The sequence below is a fragment of the Python bivittatus genome, unplaced genomic scaffold (assembly GCF_059951505.1).
Source record: "Python bivittatus isolate LINGU-HERP-01145 unplaced genomic scaffold, Pbiv_v1 ctg000790_np1212, whole genome shotgun sequence".
Classification (NCBI taxonomy): Eukaryota; Metazoa; Chordata; class Lepidosauria; order Squamata; family Pythonidae; genus Python; species Python bivittatus.
Genome location: NW_028277110.1, coordinates 3,640,599 through 3,653,003, shown reverse-complemented (window position 1 = coordinate 3,653,003; position 12,405 = coordinate 3,640,599). Strand labels below are relative to the sequence as shown.

Genomic DNA, 12,405 nt, shown 5'->3' with positions numbered 1-12,405 from the left:
GGACTAACAGCTGACAGGATATCACCCTGCCTGCTCGCAAGGAAATCTGCTTCCTGAGCATGATTTCAAAGTGAGAATAACCTCCTTTTCTTACTCTAAAGACTATAAACCACACCTTGTTATTTAAATGTTTCTTCAAACTCCTCGTCATGGGGCGAGCGCCCTTCTGCTTGTTTGCAAGAGCAGATGCTGTTAAGGATTTGATTGAAACCTCAAGGCAGATGACAGCAAAGGGAGGGAGAGAACCGCAAACAGATAGACAGAATCAATGGGGTGCTGCAACTGGTTGTGTGAACTGGTTGCCAAGCACCCAGATTGCGATCATGTGACTGCAGAGGTGCTGGGATGACCAGAATTCCAAGGACTAGTCGTAACCATTCATTCAGTGCCGTCGTAACTTCAAATTATCACTGAATATATGGTTGTAGGTCAAGGACTACTTGTAGTAACACTGGTCTGGATTTAAGCCTTCTTAGTCTATCAGCTACTTTAAAGAAGGAAAAAAGTTTCTTTTGGATTTCTGGAAATCAGTGCATTATCTCTCCCAAATTCTCTGTGTCCAAAGAACTACCCACTTGAGTCTCCGTGTCTGAAAAGTTACAGACCCAAGGTGCCATCAAAAGCAAAATCTGGGAAGTGCAACAAAGGCTCCATCTTATTAAAAGTGGGTCCTTGTACATCAATCAAATACCTGCAAATCTGACAGATTTACAGTAAATGCCCTAAAATGGCTGATAAGGGCTTCCCCATTTTCAGATGGATACAAGTTCTGAACATGCTAATGATAGTCAACGTTCGCAGATGCATGTCTGCTCCAAACTTATCAAAGTGACATTCATTGTAACATACACACAGATAGTCCTTGCTTAACAACCATTCATTTAATGAAGGTTTGAAATTATCATGGCCTCGGAAAGGGTCTTTAAGGCCCATAAAGCACTTCTGGCTGTTGTAAAACATCACGCTGTGTCCCCCGCCCCCCGCAGTCACATGGCCCCATTTCAGGCGCTTGGCAAGCGGCTCCCATTTACGACCAGTTGCCAAGCGCCCTGCGAACATGTGATCACCATTTGCCATCTTCTCTGCCAGCTTCCCCACTGGAAGCTGGCAGGGAAGGTTGCAAGTGGAGGGGATGTGGCAGTGGAGAGTTTCGGAGCTCAGATCTTCAGGATTTGAGATCCCTACCTTCTCACTGCTGCGAGGTTTCCCCTTCCCTTTTAGCGGTGTGAAGGCACGGACCTCAAATCTTCAGGTGCAGAACAGGTGCTCTGTCCACCGCTGAGAGAGGGGAGGGGAAAGAGGATGGAGTGAGAGCTGTCTGCTGAAATCCTTCAGCAGACAGCTGTTTTGCTCCATCCACTTAATGACCTGAGAGATTGCTTAACAACTGCAACTGGGAGTGCCCGGATTACAGTCATTAAGCGAAGCAGTCACTGGGTGTCTCGCTTAATGACAGCTTCGCTCAGTGACCAAGTTTCTAGTCTCAGTTGTGGTTGTTAGGCAAGGACTACCTGTACTTCAGGCACTTGGAGAGGCACAAAGAAAAGGAACTTCAACCCTTAGCACAACTGTGACTCATCCATCACACTTCTGCCTCTCCATGAAGCAAATAATTGTGTATGGCCACTGAGGAAGCAAAGAGGCCATTCTTTAAGTTTTTAGTAATTTCTGGTTCTATTTTTTCCTCCCTTGGGTGTCCTTTCTAGAGCTGTTGGGTTGAGCCTGGCCATTCTGTACCATCTTCAACCTGTGCTAAAATAATCCCAAAGAGGCAGGCCATCCTCTTCAGCACCCTTTAGCCCACAGGGCTATGGCGGTTGTTAAAAGGCATTAAGTACTCTTTACTACCATGATTAAATGGCCTGAAGTAAGGTCAAGGGAAAATTTTCACATTATCACATTAGATGACATTCAGAAGAAGTAGTCCTTGGTCTTTTACAGCAAGCAAAGAGCAAACAGGCTCTAAAAACTGAGAAAGGGCCAGTATGTTCCATATTGGTGAACATCAGCTACCAGGAAACTGTGCTGACACTGCAACAACTTAGACATGACTCATAGTCCTTGACAGTCCTCTATTATTGCACAATTCTTTTAAATTTGATTAACAAGTAATGAGATGGCATCAGGATTTGCAACTGTGAGAAAAATTCCCAAGCCACTTTCTCCCTCTACTGTATCAGATTCCTTCTTTTTGCTTGTTTTTCAGATGATACTTAGCTGCAACTAGGCCTCTTTCATTAGATTCCTATAGTTCTGTAGGAATTGAGCTATAAAATGAATATATTATGAAATGTCTGACTTGCTCTGCTCTGCTCTGATGTAAGCAGTAGAGGCACACAGAATGGCAAAACTTGGCTGGCATTTGCATCATTTATTGGGATCTACAGTGGGGCAAAAAAGTATTTAGTCAGCCACCAATTGTGCAAGTTCTCCCACTTAAAAAGATGAGAGAGGCCTGTAATTTTCATCATAGGTATACCACAACTATGAGAGACAAAATGAGAAAAAAAATCCAGAAAATCACATTGTCTGATTTTTAAAGAATTTATTTGCAAATCATGGTGGAAAATAAGTATTTGGTCACCTACAAACAAGCAAGATGTCTGGCTCTCACAGACCTGTAACGACTTCTTTAAGAGGCTCCTCTGTCCTCCACTCGTTACCTGTAGTAATGGCACCTGTTTGACCTTGTTATCAGTATAAAAGACACCTGTCCACAACCTCAAACAGTCACACTCCAAACTCCACTATGGCCAAGGCCAAAGAGCTGTCGCAGGACACCAGAAACAAAATTATAGACCTGCACCAGGCTGGGAAGACTGAATCTGCAATAGGCAAGCAGCTTGGTGTGAAGAAATCAACTGTGGGAGCAATAATTAGAAAATGGAAGACATACAAGATCACTGATAATCTCCCTGGATCTGGGGCTCCACGCAAGATCTCACCCCGTGAGGTCAAAATGATCACAAGAACGGTGAGCAAGAATCCCAGAACCACACGGGGGGACCTAGTGAATGACCTGCAGAGAGCTGGGACCAAAGTAACAAAGGCTACCATCAGTAACACACTACGCCGCCAGGGACTCAAATCCTGCAGTGCCAGACGTGTCCCCCTGCTTAAGCCAGTCCATGTCCGGGCCCGTTTGAAGTTTGCTAGAGAGCATTTGGATGATCCAGAAGAGGATTGGGAGAATGTCATATGGTCAGATGAAACCAAAGTAGAACGTTTTGGTCTAAACTCAACTCGTCGTGTTTGGAGGAGAGAGAATGCTGAGTTGCATCCAAAGAACACCATCCCTACTGTGAAGCATGGGGGTGGAAACATCATGCTTTGGGGCTGTTTTTCTGCAAAGGGACCAGGACGACTGATCCGTGTAAAGGAAAGAATGAATGGGGCCATGTATCGTGAGATTTTGAATGAACACCTCCTTCCATCAGCAAGGGCATTGAAGATGAAACGTGGCTGGGTCTTTCAGCATGACAATGATCCCAAACACACCGCCCAGGCAACGGAGGAGTGGCTTCGTAAGAAGCATTTCAAGGTCCTGGAGTGGCCTAGCCAGTCTCCAGATCTCAACCCCATGGAAAACCTTTGGAGGGAGTTGAAAGTCCGTGTTGCCCAGCGACAGCCCCAAAACATCACTGCTCTAGAGGAGATCTGCATGGAGGAATGGGCCAAAATACCAGCAGCAGTGTGTGAAAACCTTGTGAAGACTTCCAGAAAACGTTTGACCTCTGTCATTGCCAACAAAGGATATATAACAAAGTATTGAGATGAACTTTTGATATTGACCAAATACTTATTCTCCACCATGATTTGCAAATAAATTCTTTACAAATCAGACAATGTGATTTTCTGGATTTTTTTCCCCATTTTGTCTCTCATAGTTGAGGTATACCTACTGTATGATGAAAATTACAGGCCTCTCTCGTCTTTTTAAGTGGGAGAACCTGCACAATTGGTGGCTGACTAAATACTTTTTTGCCCCACTGTATTAAAACCCTGTAAAATAGGTTACAGTTATCAGACAGGAGACACTTCACAGCTTCTTTCAGCCACAAAGCAAACTGATCAACCAGGTGAGTTCTGAATCAGAGATCTGACAATCCAGAATTAGGGTTCTAGCTCTATTGTTGCCACAGCACCTGCAGCAAATATAATATGTCCCAAAATAATAATACCAGTGATTCATGACAACGTGCACTCTGCTGACTGAATATTATGCCTGTGGCGGACAGGCGGGCAGCCAGCAGCTTTAAAATAACATGTATACCCACAACTTTGATCTAACGGATGTGCAAAGTGTCCCTTCTCCATAAATCCTTGATAGAAGATTCCCTACGTCTACCCTACAAGGAATGGGTTCATCCTGATTAATTATACAGATACAATACATCAAACGGCACAATCCAATCTTGAGTTGCCATCCAAAATTCATTTGGGACAACCACAACTACATGAGAAAAATACCGTGTGACTGCATGGGAAACTTTCTACATCTCCCTCCTATACTTAACCACAACTAATGAGTTTTAACAGTTGCACAAGAAAAGCAGGAGTGGATATAACTGGTCACAGTTGTCATAGTTGTGACAGCCAATATTAGTTTCTGATGACGGAATTATGCAAGTCTGCAACTACTGCTGAAATGGACAACTGGAAGCCACCCTGCTAAAGTATTCACTACAAACTGCAAAAATAAAAAATTATAGTCTTCTACTCCAGACCCCAACATTCTCCAAAGAGCTGGCTGGACTCTATGCAAGGAAATGACAGGTTGCGGACTAAGATCAAGGCCAGGGATTCAACTTTTTCTTAGCAATAGACTCACTTGGGTTGCGGGAAGCGCACCAAGAATCGCTCCCCAAAAAGTAGTGCTTAAAGACAGGACACAACCCAAATCTGATCTACATTTGTATTTAGATTATATATTTCACCATATTAAAACCTAATTGTCTAATAGTTGCTCTATAGTTCTATGCATACCGGTGTAATTTTCCCCTTTAGTCACATTAAAGATGACAGTCTAAGAAAATATTTTTGGGGATCTCAGGAATTGTTCGTGGTTTTGGGTCAAGGCCATAATATCTGGGGCAGGCAAAAACATCAGAACAAAGGCTGCTACCAAGTACGAAAATCTTATTGATCAAACATCCTGTAGTGGTGCAAGGCTGGAGGTTTCAAACCTTCCCCAGACACCCACTGGGTCAACACACCCTGTCCCTGCCCCTGCCCTGGTGTAGCTGCCTGATTATTATTACACTAGGAATCCTCCAGTCTGAGAGACAGGGCTTCCATTACGTTGCTTCCTTCTGACAAATAAAATGGGAAAAGGGGGAAAATGAAATAATGTCAACAATGCAATCTGTTAGCTTTTTAGCATAAAGGTATGTGTCTAGTGACTAGCCTTCACAAGAGAAACAAAATCAAACTTTATTAAAGAACAACCCTCAAAAATTGACATATGAAGCCCAATTTATAAAAATGCATGCCGTGCTCTTGGGCAGACCAGAGGATGGTGCTTGGCTGCTAAAATTAATGATCTAAGGAGAAATCCTGCTTTCAGATTAGGCATCAACTATCAGTATATTAATAAAGAGAAGATACATCTTGAACTCAGACTAAAGTTACACAGAAGGCACTATTTGTGCAGAGATACAGGAGTCAGAGAAAATAAGGCTTCTAACACAAATAGGCAAAAAGAAACCAGAGGGACTTAAGGAACCTCCTGAGCACATGTGATTAAGTCAATACTTGATAGAAGATGAGTGTTTAAACTCAGACATGGTCTGGCACTTGGTCTGGCATTTAGAGTGGCAGGGAAGCTGCAGTACTGTGAATGATGGCTGGCTCTTAACACATCTAATCAAACAGGAGGACTGAGTATGAATACGGAGAACAGGGTTGAGTGAATTGGGTCTGATCTGATTGTTTCATCATATCCAACTGGAACATCCAAATCAATTCAAAAAAACAACCCAATCCAATTTAGATGTCCAAACTGATTCAAATCCATTCAGACCATTAAAACATAAGTATCCATTCAGATGTTTGAATTGATGTATCAAACTGAATTGATCTGAATTGATGGAGAGTATCAAATTTTTGCAAAAACCTAGCAAATAAGGCTTTTGGGTAAAAAAAAAAAAAAAGAATTAACTACAAATGTCTTTGTAGATGGTACAGAATAAAGCTGAAGCAGATACAACCCTAACAGAGGCCCTCCCTCCTAATTGCCAAAGATGAAAACAGGTTGATTTTAAGATTAGTTTTGCACCTACTGCCTTGAGAACTGGTTTTGATCTTTAAGCTAACTGCAGCACAGGACCTCATGTTTGAAGTACAGAAGTGGTGAATCTGTTGAGGTCAAGCCTGAGAAGCTAGGGAGGGCCCCTTCTGAGCCTCTTGCCCCACCCACTATCCAGCTGTGGGCTATGCTGTCTCTTATCTGACTGTTCACTTCGCCCCATCTCCCAAGGTTTTTCCCACATATCATTACACTCTTCCTTGTCCAAGAGGTAACTTTAAGCATTCACTGACAATGGAAATTCCCCCAATCTCTAGTGCAATACTCACCCACTGTTGGGGGTACTTTTCCTGTCTCCGTTCTCCAGCTGGTCAAGAGCCGACATCATAGTATAGTTATCCACTAGCAGGGTATCAGGATCATCTGTTTGGCCAGGCAGTTTTCCCAGGGGAAAATTTCTCCATTTCAGTTCATCTGTAGGAAAAAAAATTAAATGGATAGACCTTAGATCAAGTATTTCACAGCATAGCCAGTGATGGAGAGAGAACATACTTTGATACCTCTGGAAGTTGGGGAAGAGTGCTTTAGGGCACCTTAGTTTTCAGCTCTTTCAGAAATGGTTCCACCTTGAAACCAAACATTATGAATTTTTATTAAAGATGTGTATGGTTGCAGTGTTGCTCTAGCCACACTTCTTGAGATTGGCTGTGACCCAGCTGCTGATCCTGATGCATCAAAGGAAACCCTTCAGAATTGGCTAAAGACACATTCAGATGGTGAGTGGTCTACATTCCCCTCCACTAGTAGGACTTCTGGGGAAGAAATGGTGAACTGAAGATGGCTCCATGAAAAACAGAGTCAACAATCACAGCAGAATGAAGAGCATGCAAGTAGACTAGCTCTTCATAATTTCTCTCTGGACAAGGAGAGAATTTGAGATCACCCACAAGTGCTCCAGACAGTTGCTCCTCGCAAGGAGACCACAAGACAGCAGTCTCCGACAGGTTTAGAGCTCTGGGAGATGAGGGAATAGCCATCTTGCTCAAACCATGGTTGGTGCCTTTAAGGACACTGAGTTCACATACTTCCTTTTCTAATGACTTTCGCAAATTGCTTGTTAACTGCCATTCAGCTATTAGGAACCTTTGGATCAACAAGTTTTACAGCACTGGGTGAGTTTTCTTCAATCCTTGGCAGAAAAAGTTTTAAATACAAGTTTAAGGACTTAAAATTGGGGGGGGGAATAAATAGCTAAAGGGTGATTTGAACTTTGATTTTGGAAAGTTACAAATGGACTAAAGGTCCAGATGGATTTGAAATGCGATTTTGGAATTAATTATAAGAATCCTTCCTTTGGGAAAATGCTTTTGTTTTGAATTCTTAAAAAAAAATGATAGGATGGGAGACACTAGAAGGGAAGTAGAAGGCACTAAAGATTACAATTAAAGGAGAAGAACACTTAAATTTGACTTACTAATACAGAATGAAGCAAAATATTGTAACATTGGACATACTGATATTTTTGAACAATGGACCCAGAAGTTAATATTAAGAATGCCTGCCTCTATAGATAGTCTATGTTTAAAAGATGCTATGGAAGAGGAACAAGTTTTACTGAACAAGACTGAGACTGACTTGAAAGTGGATTTACAAATGACAGGTTACAAGAATGATATGGAAAAAGATGCTACGCTGGGTAATCAAAAGAAACCAGCTGATGTCTTAATAATTAAAAGGGATATACAAATAACAAACCAAAACAGTGACCTGGATAATCTTCCTATACTGGATTTACAAAAGAGGCCTGTTAAAGCTTTGAAGAACTTTGTGAGAAGGGACAAATTTTTTTTTTAAAAGAAATCAAGTTCTAGAACATTATTTGAAGGGACTACAGATCAATATTGTTAAAAGTAAAAGGAAGGAATATAAAGTTGGTTTATCTGATCAAGGTTAGAATAAATATATTGTTATCTCTTGGCCTCTTGGATTTTTTCTCCTCCTTCCATTTTGGGTAAATTTGTTTTTCTCTTTTTATTCATTTTAATTATGTATTTATTTTTTTAATTGTTGTAAACCGCCCAGAATCCCCCATTGGGGGGAGATGGCCAGGGACAAGTCTGCTAAATAAATAAATAAAAATATCTGGTAATCCATAATGGACTTTTGCTGATCAAGACTGAATGACAAGGCTTTAAGGATTTGTTTATAGATAAGAGATGAGATATGGGAAGAAGAGATAATTTCTTGTATTTTAAGAGAAGGTGGTAAATTACTAAAATTGTTTATACTTATTGTGATGATCACTTCTTTATATATTTCTTTTTTTTCCTTTACTATATTCTTACTTTTTTCTTTTTCTATTTTTTCCTCCGCCTTCTATTTTTTTCTTTTTTTTCTTTTAGTTTGTATTAGTTTTTATTGTATTTGTAATTTTTAATAAAATTACTATTAAAAAAATACATTCCCTTCCACTACTGTGACTACAGTAATTACTTAAAGCATAGCCATACATAAGAATTTTTTTTGTGGTGGGGGTGAAGAGAGGGAGAGAGAAGATGATTGTCATGGCCACCCAATTTGCAAGAGTGACTCCAGATGACTTACAATTTGAAAAAAACTTGAAAATAATTAATTAAAAAATAGAATAGATCACTGGAACATAAAAAACAGCAGGATAGCAGACTAACAGGAATAACAATAACAACAACTGAAGCAACTGAGGCCAACCAACACACATCTCATTTAAGGGTCTTATATCCTACATAGGCTTATCCCACGGTCTGGCTCAGCGTGGAAGGACAGAAGAGTCATGGCCATCCGAACGTGTCGTTCCACATAGCAGGCGCTGCAACAGAGAAGCCATGCCCCTTGGATCCCACTAGATGACTATTTTGTGAGAGGGATCCAAAGCATGCCAACTCTGCTGGATCATATGGAACAAGAAGAGACAAGTGGAGACAGGAGGTCCTACAAGGTACAAGTAACCTGGTTGGGGGTGGGCTGAACTGAGAGCAGATTTTTAGAAGCATGATATGTGTGATCATCAGAAAACAACAGGCTGTTCAATCACCCAGGAAACTTAAATGTCTAATTGCCTAAGAGATATTATGGCAATGGGAAATCATCAGTGGCCTATCTCCAAACTCCCTTTGTCCAATAGCAGCTTGGATATCTTAGATGATGGGAAGGGTCTCATTCCTTGTTATAGCTAGCCCATCCTAACTGGGAAGAAGGAAAGGAGATTATAACTTAATCACCCATGTTACTTTACCTTCTGAGAATGCACATGGGAAACTGAAGGACAGAGTAGAAACACTTCTCCCATTTACTTCACACTGGTTATGATCTACCCCCGGCTTCGGTCATCTCAACTAATAATGGTGACTTATGGTGTGAGTTGAGCAATATTCAAAGGCCTCCTCCTTCATTTTTCTTGAGCAGCAGATCTCCAAGGTTTTAGGGAGGTTCCAAGCCCCACTTGGAGATTCCAGGGATCAAGCCTAAAAGACATGTGGTCTATTCCTCTAGACTATACAAAGGTGCTATTAAAGGGGTACTTCCAAGCATCCCCATTAAGCAAAGGCAATGATTATGGGGCTTAGTCTATCTAAGCTCTATGTTCTATCCCTCTCTGCCCTTTTCTTCCTCCAGTTCCACTCACTCGAACCATAGAGTCAGAGACCTTCAGAGATAAAGTGTGCAAGGCTCAGGCCTACTTCTTGCTTTGAATGTGCCAAATTTGCCAGCTCCAACCAATTAGAAGCTAGGTTTTACCTGAGCTGACCTGCCAGACTACACCCTGAAGAGCTTTCCGTTTTTCAGCCAAAGCCACTGGGTCCTCCAGGAAGAGAGGTTCTTGCTGTGACGGGGACTGAATGTCCATCTCTTCTTCCTCCTCCTCCTCAGCCAAACCTTCCCCTTTAACCCTTCCTGGCAACATCTCTTGCCTCCCTGCTCTCTTCAAGAATCTGTGGGCAGCAGTGTTGAGCTTCAGTAAGCTCTCCACAGTGTAAATGGGCTGCTTGCAAAAGTCCAGAGTTGTGCCAGAACTGGGAAGGGAGCCATCTTCTTGGGTGTAAATAGAAGTGAGGAAGAGAAGTTTCTCTTGAGCCTCATCCGGCAATGGGGGCTCCATGCTTAACAGAATCCTGGCAAGGAAAAAGAAAGACAGGAATAAAAGCAGAGAAACGGCTTTCGGACGGATGGGGAAAATGAAGCTGCCTTAAACCCAATACATTGCCGATGTCAAGAAGTTGTGCATAGAAATGAACACCAGTAAAGAGGCTGAACAAAATGGGACAAACCTGTTTTCATCATTCGCCAGCTTTCTGCACTTCTAGCGAGAAAAGAAAATCTAGTGGCCAATCCAGAAATGGACTAGATGGGGACAAACGGCTTCATCTTTCCCATAGCTACGTGGAAGAACATAATTCTGTTCTTTTTTGCAAGCTCCCAAAGAGGTTAGTAGACAGATTTTTCCCATGCTGTCCACAGAAGCAGCATAGCTCACCCAGGAAGTCACAGTAGCTGGGTTCAAACACTGCACTGAGCCAAAAGGGAACAATATAGAGTGAGGATGCAGGTATCTCCAAGCCCTTTTTTTGTGCTCAAGAGTCCACCAAATTGTGCTGTTGAAGGTCAATGGTAAACTGTTGAATTACAGAGGCTGATTTCCTGCCAAATTTCATAGTACTAAAATTCATAAAACGGACAATAATGAACAGGCCTCAAATGCAGTTTTGGATTGTGAATTCATGGGTGTCGTGCTAAAGTGGAACTGTACAGTGGACCTCACATAAGCAGCTCCAAAAGAAAAGCATGAGTAGGAAATTCAATGATTACTATCTAAAAGGGGATTTTCTTGCACTGGTCATCTGCTGCCCCAACCCTTTACTGGTCAGAAATCTATATTTAAGAACATTCTCGCACAATGAATATGTCCTAAGAATTGTTATTATGGCATAGGGTACATAAAATAATTCAAATGGTAAATAGGTGCCTTTAAAAATGAGGGAGACTGGAGAAGACCTAAGTGCAACTATAACCATTCCCTTATTCGCTGAAAAACACGAACTTCTGTGTTCTTAACGATGAAAGCACAGGGAGGTGATATTTGCATTGACTGATGGTTCTGGCACTTTCTGAACATTTCTTTAGTGGCCCAATGACCAAAAAAAGATTGAGAAATACTGATCCAAGTGAAACTCTGATGGTGGACTCTCAGAAATGAGCCTCCAGAGAATATGGAGCTACCAATCTCTTTAAGACCTTCCAGCTCTGCAGATCTGGGCCCTGAGACAATGAAAGCCAACTGAGGTGCCAAAACAATGTTATCAGAATGCCTTGCTGTCACTTTCCCCTGCATCAGAATGACGAAGTCCATTTTGTGGCCCCAGATCCATTTCACTGAACGATTGATGTACTTACAGATGCAAGAGATGGGGACTTGCCCAGCAAGGTGCTTCTAGGCAATCACTGAGGAGCTTCAGCCACTGCAATGAAATATGGTGGTGAAACAACCTCAGGCAGCTTTGTTTCTTCTTCGCTCTGGAAGACTTTAACTTCTTCTCTTAATCCAGAATCATGGAAGAAAAAGAAAGAAAGGAAGGCTCTCACTGCCAAGCTCAGAGAAGACTGGATTTGGAAAAGTTCAGATGTCACAAACATAGCTGCACTCTAGTGTTGCACAGGGTCACTTCCCACTTTTGAACCTCAGTTCTGCCTATAAAATGGAAGCATGGGAAGGAGACAGGAGCATGTCACTTGACCAAAGCCATGCCCAGTCTGGCCTTCATATCGTGCACTTGAATTCACTTCCATGTTTCAGTAAGCATTTGATCAGTTAATCATGGGTTATTTATTTATCAAACTTGTCACCGTCCATCTTGCTGAAAAGCGACTCTGGGTGGGTTACAAAGGGGAGAAAATCAATTAAAATACAATATAGAAACAATCTTAAAAATAATAAATTCCAAGAATGATGGAATTGGTGAATAACTCAGGAATGACATCAGGGCACCAACCACCCCCAGGATTGATTAAATCTCTTATCGCCCCACACAAGCTGGCAGAGCCAGGCCTTAAGTCCTTCTTAGAAAACTGGGAGGATAGGGGGTCCACTGCACCTCTGGGGGAAAAATATTCCAAAGGGTGGGGGC

General features: G+C 41.9%; 1 protein-coding gene across 3 annotated transcripts in view; it reads right to left on the bottom strand.

Annotated features, from left to right (window-relative positions):
• Positions 1–12,405, bottom strand: part of LAS1L (LAS1 like ribosome biogenesis factor) — a 34,560-nt gene that overhangs the window by 3,391 nt on the left and 18,764 nt on the right. For all 3 annotated transcript variants that reach the window (XM_007435096.4, XM_088129164.1, XM_007435097.4), the window contains exons 11-13: positions 11,675–11,816; positions 10,022–10,395; positions 6,577–6,721 (exon numbers count right to left, since the gene is read on the bottom strand). In XM_007435096.4, coding sequence (XP_007435158.1) covers positions 6,577–6,721; positions 10,022–10,395; positions 11,675–11,816 — 661 coding nt within the window. The remainder of the gene's footprint in view (positions 1–6,576; positions 6,722–10,021; positions 10,396–11,674; positions 11,817–12,405) is intronic.